Genomic DNA, 18912 nt, shown 5'->3' with positions numbered 1-18912 from the left:
CTTTTGAATCCCCATTGACTCGCAGAATTGGATGAATTGCTCGCTGGTAAATTGGGTTCCGTTGTCCGTTACTATTTGCTGTGGCACTCCAAATCTGCAGATTATGTTATCCCATGTGAAAGCTTGTGTCTTCGCACTGGTGATCTGTGCGAGCTCTTTGGCCTCTGCCCATTTGGTGAAGTAGTCAACTGCCACTATGGCATGTTTGCATCCTCCGCGAGCCGTGGGCAGCGGCCCGATTAGATCCATGCCCCAAATGGCAAAGGGCCAAGGGCTGCTCATCTGCTGCAGGTAAGCCGGCGGAGCTCGCGGAACCTTGGCGAACCTTTGGCACTTCTCGCATTTCTTGACCGTCTCTATGGCATCTTGCTTCACGGTGGGCCAATAAAACCCTTGTCGGAGGGCCTTTTGTGCCAGAGAGAGTGCCCCTGCATGATTACCGCAGTGGCCTGCATGAATTTCTTCTAGCACAGACTGGCAATCGGTGCCGTCAATGCACCTCAGGAGTGGGGCTGAGAATCCCCTCTTGTACAGTCTTTCATCGTAGATGCAATATCGGGCGGCTTGAGCTCGCAGGCGACGTGCTTCCAGCTTGTCTTCCGGTAGTTTCCCGTCTTGCAGATATTCCAAGATGGGGGTCATCCATGAGTTTTGGGGCACCGTGATCAGTAGCGTTTCATCTCGTTGTTCTGTGCTCGGGGTGGCCAAAAAATCGACAGGTATGTCCCCCAAGAATTCTGCGTCCCGGGCAGTTGCTAGGCGAGCCAGAGCTTCCGCATGAGAGTTCTGGGAACGGGGGATTTGATGCATTTCATATTTTTCGAAAGTGGCTAAAAGTTCGCGTGCCTTCTGTAAGTATGCTGCCATCTTCGTGTCTCTGGCCTGGTATTCTCCCCGCACCTGGTTGACAACTAGTTGAGAGTCGCTGAAGATCTCCAAGAATTCAGCTCGTATTTCCTTTGCCAGGCGGAGTCCTGCTAGTAAGGCTTCATACTCGGATTCATTATTGGTGGCTAAAAAAACGAACCTCAGGGCGCAGAGGATTTTGTGACCTTCGGGGCTTATTAGCATAACCCCGGCTCCCACTCCTTGTTCGTTCGATGATCCATCGACGTATAGTTCCCAGGACGGTCCTTTCAGGTTTTCCGTCTCTTCGTCAATTGGCCCAGTAAACTCGGCAATGAAGTCTGTCAACGCTTGACCCTTTATCGCCGTCCTTGGTTTGTACTTTATGTCGAACTGAGCGAGCTCAATAGACCATTTTAGTAAACGACCTGAGGTATCCGGTTTTTGGAGGATTTGTTTCAATGGGTATTTGGTCAGGACTTCGATCTCATGAGCTTGAAAATAGGGTCGCAGCTTCCTCGACGCCACTATTAGACAGTAAGCTAATTTTTCGATTGGTGCGTACCTTGTTTCTGCATCGATTAGGCTTTTGGAGACGTAATAAATGGGGTGCTGCACCCCTTCTTCCCCCCGAACGAGGGCCGCGCTGAGAGCCTGTTGGGATACTCCTAAGTACAAGGTCAACCTCTCTCCCTCCTTAGGTTTGGCGAGCAGCGGGGCCCGTCCCATGTACTCCTTTAGTTGTTGGAATGCGAACTCGCATTCTTCTGTCCATCTGAAGTCTTTCTCCTTTTTTAGAAGCTCGAAGAAAGGGGCACACTTGTCAGTTGCCTTTGAAATGAAACGGCTCAGAGCCGCGACCTGACCATTGAGGCTTTGCACCTCCTTCTTTCTTATAGGCGACCTCATGTCGAGCAGAGCCTTAATTTTGTCTGGGTTGGCTTCAATGCCTCTGTTGTTTACCATAAACCCAAGAAATTTTCCAGAGGCTACACCGAATGCGCACTTGAGCGGGTTGAGCTTCATCTGATATTTCCTGAGGACTCCAAACGTTTCTCTTAGATTGGAAACGTGGTCCGTCACTTGCTCGGATTTTACCAGCATGTCGTCAACGTATACTTCCATGGTTTTTCCGATCAGTGTTTCGAACATCGTATTGACCAGCCTCTGGTAGGTCGCGCCAGCATTCTTCAATCCAAAGGGCATGACCTTGTAACAATAGAGCCCCCGGTCAGTTATGAACGAGGTGTGCTCTTGGTCCGTTGGGTTCATGGGGATTTGGTTGTAGCCTGAATAGGCATCCATGAAACTGAGGAGGCGGTGACCAGCCGTTGCATCTACGAGTTGATCGATTCTGGGGAGGGGAAAGCTGTCTTTAGGACAGGCCTTGTTCAGGTCGGTGAAGTCGATGCAGGTCCTCCACTTCCCGTTTTTCTTTTTTACTAGGACCGGGTTGGCCACCCAGACCGGATAATGGGCTTCCTTGATGAAATTATTCGCCAAGAGTTTGTCCACTTCTTCTTTAAGAGCGGTATAACGCTCCGGAGTCATTGGCCTCCTCTTCTGGCGCACTGGCCTGTAGCCTGGATCTACGTTGAGCCTGTGTGACATGACTTCTGGGGCGATTCCCACCATATCTTCGTGGTTCCATGCGAATACATCAAGGTTAGCTTTAAGGAAATCTGTAAGTTGGGATTTTACCTCGGGGGCCAGACTCTTGCCTAGCTTGAGGTGCCTTTCCTCGTCTGCCTCGCCAACTGAGATATCTTCGAGCTCTTCCATGGGACCGGTGGGCTTTTCGCAGTCGACCTCGCGTGGATCCAGGTCCTCCCATCGGCCGGTTGATCGCGGGCCGACTTTTGCGATGATATTTACTTTCTTTCCCTTTACTCCCATTTTCAGGGCGTCCTCATAGCAACGTCTTGCGAGGTGCTGCTCGCCTCGTACACACCCTACACCGTCGGGGGTCGGGAATTTCACCGTAAGCGACCTGGTTGAGGTCACTAGATCCAGGTCGTTCATCGCCGGCCTTCCGAGTACGACGTTGTATGCTGAGGGGCAGTCAATTATGAGGAATTCTGCCAAAGTAGTGGCCTGGCGGTTCGCATCCCCGATGGTGAGGGGAAGGCTGATCCGACCGACGGGAATCACTGCGTCTCCCGTGAACCCATAGAGTGGCTCTGGGGACGAACCCAACTGTTCCGGTCCCAAACCCATCTGATCGAAGCATGCTCTGTACATTACATTTACCGAGCTGCCCGTGTCCACCATTATCCTCCACACTTTGGAGTTGCCGACCTGGGCTCGTATAACGAGTGCGTCGTTGTGCGGCCAATGGACGTCTCTGGCGTCTTCTTCCGAGAAAAACATCTTCTCTGGGATTGGGTTACCCCTAGGCCGCTTCGCGGGAACTGGCTGTTCGCCCGATCTCCCTAGCAAGACATGGTTGGCCTCTCGTATGTATTTGTCGCGGGATTTGTGGGAGGAACCAGCGAGGTGGGGCCCGCCATGGATCGTGTAGATGGTTCGTACAGCCGGTGCTTGGTCGTCATCGGTGGGAGGCTGCTGCTGTACCGGCGGCTGGCTTGGTTGATTAGTCGGCCGCACCACGTAATCTTTCAAGCGACCTCTTCTTATCAGATCTTCGATGGCGTCCCTTAGGGCCCAGCATTCCGAGGTGTTGTGACCCGCCTCGTTGTGGTACGCGCAAAATTTTTCTTTGTTTCGGAATTTGTTTGGGGTTCTTAACAGGTTGGGCTTCCCGAATTCCTCTTTGTTCCTTTCGATGGCGAAGATCCTTTCTTGGGGGTCTGACAGGGCACAGTAGCTATCAAAGCGCTGTGATCTATGAGGTCGCTCATCTCCCTCTGCCTTCCGAGCTCGCTTGAACACTTCATTGCTCGAGCGCTCCCCCCGAGCTTCTCTTCCGGCGTCTCTGTTGTGCCTTTTCTTATTCTGGCTGGAGCCCCCAACTTCTTCTCTCGACCCGACGGGCTTCTTCGTCCCGAAGGCGTCTTCCCATCGGATTTCCTTGGAAGCTCGTTCATAGAATTCCCCCAGGTCTTTGACCGGGGTTCGGTAGATGCTCTCGTAGAGCTTTCCGTCTTTTCGGAGGCCGGCGGAGATCGCCGTTAGGATACTTTCATCCGAGGGATCCTCGACGTTGCTCACCTCGCGCCTGAACCTGGCGATGTAATCCCTTAATGGTTCGTTTGCTTTCTGGAATACGGTGGCGAGGTGGCAAGGTGGCGCGAGCTGCCTCCTTAGAGCCCTGTATTGGTTAAGGAACCTCTGTTGGCACTCCTCCCAGCTGTTGATGCTACGAGGCGGAAGGCTCCTGAACCAAGCTCGGGGGATGTCTCCTAAGATTGCTGGGAAGGCGCGACATTTAGCCAGCGAGCTGGTTGTCTGTAGATCCATTTGCACGTTGTAGGCATCCAGGTAATCATAGGGGTCGCTGTCCCCATTATATTGTGGCATGCTCGGGACCTTAAACCTCCGGGGCAGGGGTTCGAGCTCAATTTCTCTGGTGAACGGCGTCCTATCCCCACGGCCATTATTCTGGCTGCGGACTCCTTGTCGTTCCTCCAGCTGTCGCACCCTCTGATACAGCTCTTCCACAGTTGAGTCCGGTCCTACTGATTGCTGGGCTTGCGATCGCCTGCTTCTTTCTCGGACTGGGGAGCGGTGAATTGGGGACGGGTAGTTATCCCCGATATCTTCTTCCGCGGGTGGGTATCTCTCCTCCCGCGGTTGGCGGACCCTGCGAGGCGACGCCGGTGGGTCGTGGACAGCCCGTGCTTGAGCTTGGGCCAGAATTCTGACCGCGTCAGCGAGTTGCATTACCGTATTCTCCAATGCTTCCTGGCGCTGTTGCCAGTCCCGGATCGTCCCTGTCCCGGTGATTTGGACAGTAGGCTGGACAGGGATCCGTGGTGGTATGCCGGGAGCGTCTCCGGCGGGCGGCGGCAAAGGAGTATCGGCTGTCGGGGCAATGGGTCCTCCATTTGGTGGTAAGTCTCGTGGTCGGTCGTGGTGATTTTCAGGCGGGTCGACCGCCGCCTCGGAACTTCTAGTATTCCTTCCTCTAGCCATGGCTATTGATCAGAGCGGCCCTCTCCTTCTAGCGCCAAAATGTCGACGTTTGATTTCGGCCGACCGTGATTCGTTTTGGGCCGCGGTGAGTCAATCCAAAAAAAAATACCGAGAAGGAAGGAAGAAAACCCCCCCCAAAGTTCCAAGCGTGTACACCAGAATCTTTTACGTGGTTCGGCCAGAACGATGCCTAATCCACGGCCGCCATCTGATTATTCTCCCAGAGTGGCGGTATCTGATTATTCTCTTCTCTCCTTCCTCCTTGCTCCTCATGGCCCCCTTTATTTCCATTTTTCTTGAGGGACTTTTACAATCTAGATAATATATAAAAATACAGTGTTTGTATAATGGGGGACAAATAGTTCTTACCGCCTTCGCAAGACTGGGAGTGGGATCCTCATTACGAGGGGCATGGGCTGTTACAGATAAAGTGATCGGACCCTACCTCTGACTTCTCAGCAGCTTTGCCGCTCATGCGAGCTGGAGGTTTTAGGCGAGCGACCTGGATGGTCCAGCGATCTGGAGGATATTTCAGGAGCTCGTTAGTCGATTGCTCCGAGCTCGTTGGAGGATTACCGGGAGCTCGCCATACGCTCGCTTTACGAGTTCCGGATCTTTGATGGAGGCTGAACCTTCCTTGACGAGGTCGTCCGGGCCTTCTTGGCCTTGGGTGATTGGGCCGGTCTATTGGACCGAGTCTGGCCCATGCGGGGTGATGCGGGAAATACATATAACAATTAGTAATAAGGACAATACTATTATTAAGTAAAAGTACCAAAAAATATTTAACTTTAATCATAGATTTTTATTTTTGTGTTTTTTTTTCAAAAAAATATTTAACTTTAATCTCTTCCCTTTTTGCTTCAGCATTGAAAAGGGAATTCAAATGCATTTCCACAATGGTTGATCTAAATTTCATCTATTATCTTATTATTTATTGGGGATCTCAATGGGTTTTTTGTTTTTTTTTAATTTTTACATTATGTACATAGCAAAATTAAACACAAACCATAAAAAACTTTAGTGTTAAACCAATGTGTACACTAAACAATTTGGTAAAATATCCCTTTAAAAATTCAAAGAATAAAGTAAAAAAAATTCAAAAGCTGACCTATTTAGTCTTCAATTGTAAAGAATGTAGTTAGTTCACACCAAATAAACTTTTAAAACTCCTTAGTGCCTCTTTTTATGTTAGCTGAAAGCCACAAATAGTGTGTTGGCTTGTGCCTCTTTGATCTCTCTTAATTCTTTTTATATGCTAATTAGAAGGCTGATCCGGTGTTCATCGACTTCAAAGTCATGCAACTCTAACAATTAAGAGAGTGGCATGAGAGCTAATAGACAATCTATGAACTCTAGAAACAATATACTGAATAGAAACTGTCGACAATATTCATCGAGCAATCATAATTTTTAACTTTTAGAAAACCATTGATCGGTCTTTAAAGGAGTTGATAGTTTGGTGTTCAATGTTGTTCCTTCCTTTCTCACATATAAAATTGTCATTAACTTTTAATGACAATAAGACATTCCATTAACTATTAATGGCTTAGAGAATGCAATACAAACTACACATTTCTTATTTTAGTCATTTTGTTTTTAGGTATGTGACTTTTTACGTTTATCGTCAAGTAGCAATCAAAAAATATTAAACTTTTTTAATATCAATCAAACTCTCTGATCTATTACGAGAATATCTTTGTCTTCCTAAAACACTTTAACAATCTTAAGTGACGTTTAGTGATATATAAAAATAACTTAAATGGTAATAAAGTTGACTCATAATAAACCTATTTAGTTGATGACTACTGCGTGATTTATTCTTTCCTTTACTACTATCTTGACTTAGTGAGAATCATGAATTGATCAAACTCATTAATGCGATAGATCTTAGTCGGAGTGATAAGATGAAATATTAAAAATTTATTTTCAATCATTCATGTTTTAGTCAAAGACTTCTCCTATCACAAATTAATAGAAAATTGCACATGATATTTGCCTTGTAACGGAGATAATGGATCAAATATGACAAACACATGTTTATGTATATTAGTCAAATAAGACCACACATGAACATTCCTATCTCGCAATTGGATGAGTTTACACTACTAGCAAATCTCACACACCAATATACAAGACAACTGTGTTGCTCTAAGTCAAATGATTAGTTACACAATCGCAACTAATAACAAATTATTAATCCTCTCAACTATATGATTTGTCATTAACATCATGCTCGATATGTTGTTTGACCAACAACCACCTACTTGTTCACCATAAATATCTTATGTTTCGGGACACCTAACTTATCACTATTTATCATTAGTATTTTACACTTATCAAAGTAATAAACTTCAATTTTAATCTATACTCACTTGCTTAAAATCTATATTTAAGATAGTTAAAGATTAAGAATAACTTAAGATTTCTTGTACTAAACAATCTCGTTATTTATATTTTTAATAATTTAAGAATGAAACCTCTAACAAACACTTTAAAGACTTATTTAGATATTATTGAAGAATTATAAATAAAGATAAATTGTCATTTATTAAATACAAAAATATATCAAAATACCAATTTAAATGACATAAAAACCTAACATTAAGACATATCACTAACATTATTATTTTTCTGAACTTAAAACTCTTCCTCTCTTTCTCAATTATTGTGTTACTTTCTTTATTTTTTTTAATTTTAATTAAATAAAAATAAGAATAATTTTACATTAATTTTGATTTAACCAACGTGGTTACAATTAGTTAGTTGAGGAGGAGACATTTTGGTAAATAGAAGATATTTATTGGCATTGGGAGAAGAAGAAGCCGCGGGGATGCCCAGCCATTTTAAAATTTTATAATAATAATTAAATTAAAAGCATTTTTTAAATTTTACGCGAAGAACCCGAAAGATTGGCTTCAGATTTTCAGCTCCAAGCCTTTGCCTTTAAACTGCGCTTGAATTAGGTCATATGTCATATCCGTGTTGCTGCAACTGATGCTGGAACTGTTGATACTGGCTTGCAATTGGATGCCGTAGCGGCTATCCGGTGCCGCCGCCGCCATGGAAACCGCTTCGTCTCCAGTAGTTCTGCATGCTCTCCGCATAATCCCCAAAGTCCAACTCCATTCCGCTTCTCGCCTCCCTCTGTTTTCCACGCATGTTACTTTCACCAGAAACCAACTCAACTTTCGAGGCAAAAGAAGTTTGCAGTTTAAGCGGTTCACGGCCTCGCCCTCGCCCTCCAGCTCTTCACAGCAGAATTCATCTCAACAGCTTGCTGTTCTTCTAGAAGTGGAAGGGTGATGCTCTGATTTTTATTTTTTTCTTCGCATTCGCTGTGATTGATGTTCTGTTCTGTTGATATGTAATCAAATTTGACTGGATTTTGTTGGATATTGGTTGTACTTCCGATAAATTCGTTACTCTGGTGGTACTTCTTACTTCTGTTTAGGGTTTAAGGTTTACGACTAGTTTTGTTTGATTTGTGCATTGTTTTGTGTGACTCATCTATTTTGGTTCTCACGCCTCTCTAAGGCGAAGATGATGTTTGCTGCACAACCTAGTTGTTCTTCCATTTTTGTTCTTCCTCTTTGGTTCCTCTAGTTTGATTTATGTGCTGCATTAGAAAGAGGGCATGAATTTGCAAAATGACTGCCTAATATCATAAGAATTATAACCAAGCCAGAAGAATAACATATGCAGGACTGAATGATCTTAGACTATTTTCTCCTAATTGAGGAAGCCTTTAAGCTTCAGAATGCATATTTATGATTTTTTTCTAAGCAGTTTAGTTTTCTTCAGGGTCCTAATGGATGTTTATCGCCACGGCAATCGCCAAGCCTTTAATGTAGGTGCGGTGGAGTAAATTTAAATATGTTTAGAATGTTTTAAATTAGTAGCCATCCTGAACATCATGTCTAATTGGTGAGTATTTTGGTCAATCTGACACTTTTTTTCTTTGGTGATGCCAGCATTCAAGAAGCTTGGGCTTGACTGTGCAAGCTGGACGGAACCTATATATTTAGACCTTATAAGGTATGTAGCATGTGAATTGCCATAAGACCATACATCAAAAAATGTGTTTCTGGATTAAGATTCTGGTATAAAAAGAACCATGAACATCTAAAAGAGTTTTTTCTTAAAACTTTGTGGAAGTCAAATGAATGGCATTTCATATTACTTCCCACTATTTTCTGCTATGTCCATCTGCAGCTCAAGAAACTGATTCTAGTTAACAGTCTACTGTCATGTGTGACTCAGATTTTCTGTCCTCAATGTTGAATCTCATTTTTCTTCCCCAGCCTTCTTAGACTTTAAAGACTATTATATGTTGGTCTTGTTGTAACATTCTGTATTATCTATCTTTCTAGGAAGAGTTCTGGTGACGAGGAAAGGATGTTGATCTTGTACTTTAACAGGGTGAGCTCTTCATGTTATTTTAATGCATCCTTGCAATTGTTTTCTTTTCTTATTGTTTTTATGATTTTTCGCCAGCTGCAAATTTCTTGTGCAGATTGGTTGGCCTACTTCACTGCCTACAAGTGAGAAGCAAACATTCACGAAAAGTGTTCTAAGAGAAAAGGTTTGGCAAATTGTTGGATTTAGCTGATAGGATGCCTGACTTGAATATATAGTAATATCAATAAGATGAAATAAATTGAGATGTCAGGATCAGATTATCTGCCTCTTCCAATCTCTCAACAAGAGTTACCATAAAATTTCATTTGCAACCTTTGTATCTTTCCCTCTTGGTGGCTATGGGTGTGTGTTGGGGGGGGGGGGGGGGGGGGGTGTTCCTGGGGTGAACGAGTTTTACAATCCTTAGATTATTATCTCATTAGTGAAATACATAGTTCGAAAAATTGTGACTTGTGACCTTATATCTTTGACATCATGTTAATCACCACTCAAGATCTTTTTGATTATTCATAATGATGGACTCGAAGAACCTCAATATCAACAGGAGGGTGAAAATTCAAAATTTTATTACGTTTCAAATAGACGTGCAATGACATTGTGAAGCAGTGTACTTGCAATATGTTACACCTGTAGAGAAACACATTAGTAATGCTACTTTAATCGCATTGCCCCGAGGTAAAACTTGCTTTTTATCCTGGCTCTCATTCAAGTTGTAATGCCTTGTTCTGGATGTTAAAAAATAATTTTCACTGCACCAAGCCTGAGAATCTGTATATATGATGTTACGATTTTGTTAATTTACTTATTGACAATGCCTTTCTAGTTGTCAAAATTGTTTTTCCTCAGTACAGTTTTTAGTTTAATTTAAACTGGACTTTTTGATCATTTAATTTCATCATGAAATGGTGTTCAACTTTTAGTGGAGATGAAAACAAAATTTTCACTTATCCCTTTAGAAAATTAAGGTTGAATGTGTTTTCTGGTGAGAATGCTGAGTTATTGATTACTTTGGGCAGAAAAATGCATTGGATGATTTGGTGATGTCAAAAAGTTTACCCTTAAGACCTGGTGTTCAAGAGTGAGTTGTCCTTCACTGATTTAGTTTGTGAAATCTGATATTTGATACATATTCTTACGTTGTCTGCTTTGGTACCGAATGCCTCCATTTATTGTTGTGTAGAAGTGTATGTGCACTTACCTAATAGAGTAGCCAATCATTGCAGTTCAATGTTGATTTCACTGTCTTCAATCACTAGCCATTGTTGGATTGCTGAATTAGTTTTTTATTTGGATTAGTAAGGTTTAGCTAAAAACCAAAAAATTAATGCTTAGCCTTTTTGAATCTGATTCATTATATGTATGCAATAGTGAAGGGTTGCCTTAGAACAACAGTAAGAGATGCTCCTCTGCCACTTGGGGTAATGAGTTCAAACTGGGAAAATAGCCTTGCTATGGGGAAATGATGCATAATTTGATACTTTCTAGACCACAAGCAGGAGTGACGAGTGCTGGGTTCCCCTTTATATATATCCAATAGCATTTTTTAGTAATATATTTGGGTTCACATTTGAAACTTGATTATGCTATATCATCTTAAAACTTAAATAAGCATACCAAAAAACCATTATTAGCTCCAAATATATCTGACTATGTGTATACATGCTTTTAAATGGAGGATATAGCTTGCATATAGTTAATTCCCTCACAGCAATACTTCATATTCTTGAATTTTCTTACTTGGGCAAACTGCACATCTATTTTCTCTACAAGGTACCTGTTACCAAGCATAATAGATGGTTCAGTGAATCTTGACATGGCAAGAGCAGCCACCTATTCTGAAACTGCCAGGTAGAGAAAAGCAAAAACTTGATACTTTAAAGTTTGGGGGAAACCTTAAAGTAATTCCAAGAAAATTCATTCCACATATGTACTATAGGGAACATGGACACTTTGAGAATATGCTATCTTCGTGTCTGACACAAGACGAACACTGTTCCAAACATGCCCTATTATGTATATTCTCATGTTCTATTTTGTAAGAGACTTCAAACACTTTGATGATGTCTTCTCTTAGACTTGTGAACCAAACTGCAAGCTTTGGAGAAACTAAATTAAGATCCCATGATGAAGCAAAAACAACATACATATTAACCCCTGGTCCTTTATATATATATCTATTTATTTGAGCAAATTCTGTTGCTTAGAGATTCAAATTTTCTTAGTTACTAAATCTTTTTCTTTTTTGCTTCTATGTCTTTTCATATATTTAGAATGTGAAAAAAAATTGCTCTCATCTCTTGTATTTTACTATAACATAATATGCAAATTTATTTGGTGATGTTACAAATGAAGGAATAATTATTATTTTTCATGTACAATGCAAGGAAATGTGCATTTAGTGTTCTCATTTGAAATCGTGGCCTTTGATACGGGAGAGTGGAGAAATAGGACTTGTGAAGTCTTTCTAACTGAGTGGTAAAAAGTTCGTTATCATGTTTCTGCATTGTTTCCTTGATTTCCCAAAAACTTGTTTTCATAATTTGCCATATGTGTATCCCTATCCATGTCTCTACCTCTTTGTTTGTACAAGTTTAAGCTGATATACATGTTTCTAATCAGTAATTTTATTGCTGCAATATTCAACTAGCTGACCCCAACTAGTGGGATTAAAGTTTTACATTTTGTTGTTGTAAAACTCAACTACAGGTTGATAACAGGTACTCTGTTACATCCTCTTCTCTTATACTTGAATGTAGGTTTTATCACTGGCTAGTGGATGGCTTAAAAAATATCTCCTATTTGTGCAAAAAAATTTGACATTCTTGTGTATAAGGTTATCAGTAAGTTTTCATTTGGCCCCCTGGCTTTGAGCAGACAATCTTACACTTCAGATACCATTTTATTTTTCTTGGGTAAATTACAGTTTGATCTTTATCTGAGCTTTTTAATGGTTTACTTCCTAAAATGATCAATTTCTTGTCAAAGTCAACTTGAATTTATCATTTGTCCCTGGTAGTGATTTATACAGTAGTTATTGCAGCTCACTGTACCAGATCTGTTGTGTTTCTGCATGGTGTTTAGTGAATATTATTTTGTTGTATTATTTTTCTATTTTTCTTGAATGATATCATAATTCTCACCATTAGCACTCTTATTATTTGATCAACCTTATGCTTGACATAAATTAGAAACACATTTTCTGCTTTTGTTGCAGTTTTCTTGATGATGCATTTAAGGAAGGTATACCAGTGGTCATATTGACAGCCTACAGCAAAAGTGGTGATAAAATAGCAAGGTTTGTTGCCACTAAAGTTTCATATGGTGTTTCCACAAGAAAATGCTGTGTAGATATCTTTTAAGGATGAAAAGATAAAAGATTTCTCTGTTTTCTTTTCTTGTTTTTTCTCCTCTCATGAAATACTACTAGATCTGTTGTTGAAAAGCTTGGCGATGATAGAATATCAAAGATAAAAATGGTTGGAAATGAGGAGGTGGAGCAGAGTTTCTATGGTCAACTTGTATTTGGTAAAGGAATGTCTTCTAGTTTGGAAGAGCAACTAGCCAAGGAAGCAAGAAAGGCAGGTAGACTTCACACTGTGATCAGTTGCTTGAATTCCCTTTTACTCCCTTGCTCTCGTATTAAGGATCTGTATTCTCCCTTCCTGCATCAGCTTCTGCTGAGAAACAAAGAATAGCAGAGGAGGTTGCTTCAATGCTTAAGTTAAGTGTTGATATTGATACTAGCTCAGCTGAAAGGTTAGTCTATATATATGTACATATTCTATTTGGATGTGCAAATGCTTTGGGAAAATCCTTGGTTTCTTTCTTCCATTCTATCATTTCATAGTACAGTATCTGAATCTATTGTTCACTGCTTGTACGGTGTCTTCAGCTACAAGCAGACATTCTTGTTAAAAATTCTATTTGCTGTTGCCTATTTATATGTTCAGGTTTTAGTTATTAAACTTATTGGTTTCACTTCTTGTGGCATTTTAAATTTTAAAAGCATTCACTTAATTTAGGGTTTGATTTGAATGCTCTAATGTTGCCTCCCTTTTCATCCAGCTATTTTATTTTTTATTTTTAGAAAAGAACTCCTTTTTCCTAGCTGCATCTCCATATTTTTTCTGACTCAATGTGTGAATGGTTTTGGCAAATATTACCCGCCATTTGTATGGCATTACATAATCTCCTATTGCTAAAAAATGTGATAACACTTGGCTTATTACACTAGTGCAGGTACCTAGGTACAAACAATCACTTTCCAACAGGCCTTTATCCCAGTGCATGGGGATTAAAGGATTGGTTTCCTCCACTTGTCTTTATGATGTAGAGCCACAATAAGCTTGCAAAAAATCAAAGAGGAAGCAAATAAATTGGGGGAAGAAGAAGCTTAGTTTATTTTCTTTCATCTCATCTCCTATTAGTTCCCTTTCTAAATTCCCATGGATTCATGTAGTGCTTATTATGATTTCAATCATCTATTCAGTTGCAGTTGTCCGTAGAACCTATCCCGCAAATGGACGGATCGCAACAAATAATATAATGATGAATAGAGTGTCATACCCACGATGATTGGATAATGATTTCTACTTTAACCATACTTAACCTTAACAAGACACACACAATTAGATGCTATTAATAGCTAGTTTTATAATAATTATGACTAAATCACTTAACTATAAAATCACACAATAATTCTTTTGGTTTTGAAACTCAATAATCTAAGGCACTAGGGTTCATGAATCTACCATCGCTCTTGATATTTCTTAATCATCAATTATTCGAATTTGCTACTTCTTGTCCTGAGTTGAAAATCAATGATCTTATGACAACCAAGAACTTCTCTCAATAGTCATTCGGTTCTATGCATATATATGAGATTAATTATCTCTAATTAACCTATGAATATATAAACATGCATTCATTCTTAATGATCATCATAATTTGATTTCACAAGGCATAATAGTATCTCTACCTATTATAGGATCTTGTGTAACAATATGAATCACAAACACGTTTTAATGGTGATCAAACATCAAATTGGAATTAGAGTATAATAAACAATCAACCCAACCGACAAGAATACAACAAAACTGAATAACTTTGAATTAAACCAACAATGAACAAGGTTTCATCATTCGCTCTAGTTACAAAATACCTAGCCCAACATGGTTTCAAACACTAGAAGAACAATATAAACGAATGCCATGTTGTGAGATAGAAAGAAGAATAAGAAAAATACAACTAGAAGCTTCAATTATGTCAAAACTCCCTTCTTTTCTTTCGTTAACTTGGCTCTGTCTTCCTCCCAAAAACCTCCCCAAATCTTCCAAGAATCAGTCTTTATATAGTGTTTTTTAGGTTTTCAAAGCCGTGCACCTTGAAGGAGTCCATCCTCATTTGATTTGGAAGGAAACGGGCTTGGAATGGCCTTTCTGCAAAGCTTTGAGCCCTATCATGGTCTTACCACGGAATGCATTCCGCGTTAAGACCGTGAGCTCCAACAACTTCCTTCCACAATGGTCTTATCGCGAAATGCATTCTGCGTTAGGACCGTGAACTCCAACAACTTGGCCTTTCAACTCTTCAACTTCTATATTTTCATCTCGCCGCTTTGTGACTCCCTCAACATTGACCCCGAATAGATGTCCATCCATACCTTCCATGTCGGGTTTAGCTCCAATCATACACAAATAATCATTTCCGCTCCAAATATCTTCAAATGAGTTTATCACCTACATAACCACATATAAAACCAAATTAAGTAGAAATCATGCCCATTAAATGAATAAATGCTAAGTTTATAGGACAAAATAAGTGTAGTATAAAAGACACTTATCAGTAGTGATGCCATATTTTCTTTTTTTTTTATTGCTTCAAATTTTGTAAGATACAACATAACTTGCCTTCCAACATTTTCTACTCTAAAAAGCTTGTTATTTTGCTCGAACAACTTTCTGTCCATTTCCCAACCTCTATTATGTGTGTGTGAGAGCGGGAGGGAGGGAGCCTGGACGTTACTAGACTTTATTTCTCTGTGTAGAAGGCATAGCATGGTATGCCGGATGAGTTTGGGCAATTGATGGAACAAATTATTACTCCAGTTGATTGATTATTTTTGACATCTGTCACTAAACTATGATATCGGATTTGGGGTCTATGCAGCTTGCAAAAGATTCTGGCTGCACTACGAGCAGGAGCAGAATGTGCTGAGGTCCCTGTCAGCAATTGTGTGCTTGTTGCTGGAAGCCAATCTGGAGTTTCGGGAGCTGAACAAATAGGCATGCCTTGCATTGTTCTTCGGAGCAGGTAAAGGCTCATTGCAATCATTATCTTACAAAATCAGTTTATGCCTCTATAGCAGCAAACTGTTGTGGCTCTAGACCTTTTCAGTTTCTTAGGAACCGTTTGGTAGAGGTTTCATCTTTAATTTTCATTTTCACTATTTTGACAACCAAAAGAGAAAATGATGTTTGGTTACTCATTTTTTAATTTAAAAATTTTGAAAATTTTTCAAAATTTTAAAAACAAGAAAATTGTCCTTCAGAATTTTCATTTCGTTGTCATTTTCTTCTCCCTCGCCCACCCCTCACTGCCACTGGGAAGTCATCAGAGGCTAGCTGCTGACAAAATTATCAGTGAGGGGTGCTGTTTAACAATGCTTGCCTGGGGTTCAGTCTGATTGGATATGACCCAAGCTCAGTCTTATTATAACAGAACCCAATATTGTGGGATAATTATGTATATCACAGCTAATTGCTGATTTTGGAAAACTGTGAATACCTGCTTTGTTACTTGTCTTGCTGTATCCTATTTTGTACCGTAAGGCTGTGAGCAATTATATTCAAAGGCTTTTGAAACCCGTGTTCCTCTTTTAATGTAAATCTTTTCTTGCTGTGTCTGATTGACTAGATTTCTGCTAATGAATTTCTTCTTCTTTCATTTGTTGATCTTGTAGTTTGACATCAAGGGCAGAGTTCCCTTCAGCAAGTGCAATAATGGATGGGTTTGGTGGTGCCGACTTGACAATCTCCAGACTGCGGGGCAAACAATGGTCATGAATTTCTCATTGAAACCCTTACTGCGTGAGTCTCTCCTATACTTGATATATGAGTTTCTTGCTGTCTGATATGTCCCGTGACTATTTTGGTTGCAGAGTACCTTTCTCTTCTGATGCATTGTGTTCATTTTTCTCTTGTGGGGTTGCTCATTTATTAATACTATGGTGGGTTTTCTCTGGACCTCCAAAAATATTTAACCATGAGACCAATGGAACATTTTCCACCACTTTCTTGCTAGCTGATTATGATAAAAATGGTAAAAAAATTATGACAGTACATACCTTGTAAAACAAGTTTTACGCCTCTGTATTTCTGTGGAACTCAGATCATTCATATTCCAGACCTCATGAGTTTGACTGCACGGACCCTGTAATTGTTATTTGTGTTGTTAAGGTTATTACAAGGTAACAGTCCCATTAGTAAAGTCGAGAATTACATCCCGGTTTGAGTTGTTTCTTTAGATTTATAAATTACATGGGGAATTGTGTAGTTGATCCACTTGAAATTTGACATGCAGGACGTGCTTGAAAAATGATGTATCGGGTAGGATGGGTGCCGGAAGATATGCAGAACACTGGATTTACAGATTTCAAGTTCATGTACTGAGAGTGTCTTAAATTGATTGTGACAAATATGAAAGCAAGGCTCTTCAAGGTTGGGAAGCTTACCCTCATGCCAACTGTAAATTTGAGTATCAAGTGTGCCTAGTCTAATGCATTGCATACCAGCTTAGGGATTTGTACTTCTTTACTGGCCTCGGTGATGTACGGATCTTTTCTATCCTTGGGAGGGACATATCAACCTTAATCGTATTAATCCTTTCCTTGATTGGATTTGGTGTTATATTATCTAGGAAGTCTTTTTTTCCTTTTTCTCATTTACATCATTTATACATCAGTTTGAGCAATTTTATACTTGATAATGTGTGATGGTCTGATCCATATTAATGAGTTATGGTAACAATGCAAGAGGAACGGATAATGAGGTCCTAGCAGGCCAAGAGGTTGGCCAGGTGCAGATGGTGTTTTTCAATTCTTTTGGAATTCTTGGCAAAGTGATTTTGAGTCAATTTTTTACTCTTCTGCAAAAAACAAAATTATGGTATAAAAAATATTGTAGCTGACATGATAATGTTTGATTGATGTAATACTAATAAAGTTTACAGTTACTATTTCCTGTCCCCTTAATTCGCTATCAATTTATTTAATCACAGACATCATCAGCCCAAAAACACCTTCTAAACGAAGTATTATGTTAATCCCATTTTCTCTACAAATGAGCAGTTGCCATGTCTCAATCCCTAACCTAAGCTTGAAATTCTTGACATGTTATGAACCATTGCACCACCAATGTTCCATTTGAACTTACTAATCATAGGAGCTTGAGGTATCTTATGGAGTGAAATAAAAATGTCATAATTAGATTGAAAAAAATATTTGATTGATCTGATTTAATCAACTTAAATTGGCATTTGTTATAAAAAAGATCCTTAAATTGGCATTTTGTTCTTAAAAGTCAAGAAGTCATGCCATTTCCACCAACTGTCCAAGCTGAGCAAGAAGACACCCAATTTCAAAGCCTCCAGTGATTATGGAGTAACAGACTGCTACCCAAATTTGCTGGTGTTTGTAGTTGAAAGGAATGTGGCAATATGTGAGTCTTGTGGGAGGTGGAGACTAGGGGAGAATAAAAGTTCGATTTACTCAAACTAATTGAATTACACTGATTGAATTTATTGATTCGAATCAATTTTTTTTATTTTTTTGGCATTAGTTTGGTTTGGTTAATTTTTCCTTTTTTTCAAAAGTTCACTTTTTTTGTTTTTGGTTCAATTTTTGGTTGGAATAATTAAACTAACCGAACCGACTGAACTTTAAAATGATATTATTTTGATGTTTATAAAATGATATTTTTTTGATTTTGTGTGTTTTTTATCAATTATTTTGGTTTTCTTCAATTTTGTTGTGTTTATTTGGTTTAATCGATTCAGTTTAGTTTATACGATTTGAGTTTGATTTTTTTGATTATCAATTAGTTTGATTTTTTGGGTTAATCGGTTGATTCGGTTTCATTTTACTCCCCGATTTGATTTAATCGATTAGTAGATTTCAATCGATTTAGTAATCAAATCGACTATTTGCACACCCCTAATAGAGACCTAACCCATTTTAGACAAAAAATAAATAAATTAATGAAACAATAATATCACCTTATTATACTTGCATGATATTATAATTTAGTAATTATAACTTATATATAATACATGATAATTGGAGAAAAATTATATTTAAATTTTAAATTTCTCTAACTAAAATAAATTTTCTTATAATGTGATTATAACGTGATTATTCTTTGAATTCTCTCATTTTGTGATATAGTATATGATGCAAGGAGAGAATTCCTTTTGAAAAATAATTTTAGGAGACTCTTAGTTTAGTTTAGTTTAATTTTTTTCTTTTTGGTTTGAGTTTTAATTTGTAAATAA

The 18912-nt window shown here is 39.6% G+C and overlaps 1 protein-coding gene across 2 annotated transcripts; it reads left to right on the top strand.

Annotated features, from left to right (window-relative positions):
- The first annotated feature begins 7844 nt into the window (after positions 1-7844).
- LOC127808136 (CBBY-like protein) lies at positions 7845-17255 on the top strand. Of its 2 annotated transcripts, XM_052346530.1 has the most exons (13): positions 7845-8243; positions 8746-8795; positions 8916-8979; positions 9315-9363; positions 9458-9526; positions 10380-10441; positions 11134-11211; positions 12578-12658; positions 12791-12945; positions 13035-13119; positions 15532-15675; positions 16325-16451; positions 16945-17255. In XM_052346530.1, exons 1-12 carry the CDS (start codon positions 8005-8007, stop codon positions 16425-16427), a joined length of 1179 nt encoding a protein of 392 aa, XP_052202490.1. In that variant the 5' UTR covers positions 7845-8004; the 3' UTR covers positions 16428-16451; positions 16945-17255. The 2 variants fall into 2 exon arrangements, with proteins under 2 accessions (XP_052202490.1, XP_052202491.1); XM_052346531.1 differs by lacking the exon at positions 11134-11211 and having other exon boundaries at positions 7847-8243.
- Positions 17256-18912: the final 1657 nt, after the last annotated feature.

This window comes from Diospyros lotus, chromosome 8 (genome assembly GCF_014633365.1).
Source record: "Diospyros lotus cultivar Yz01 chromosome 8, ASM1463336v1, whole genome shotgun sequence".
Lineage (NCBI taxonomy): Eukaryota > Viridiplantae > Streptophyta > Magnoliopsida > Ericales > Ebenaceae > Diospyros > Diospyros lotus.
This window is presented reverse-complemented; position numbering and strand designations above follow the sequence as displayed.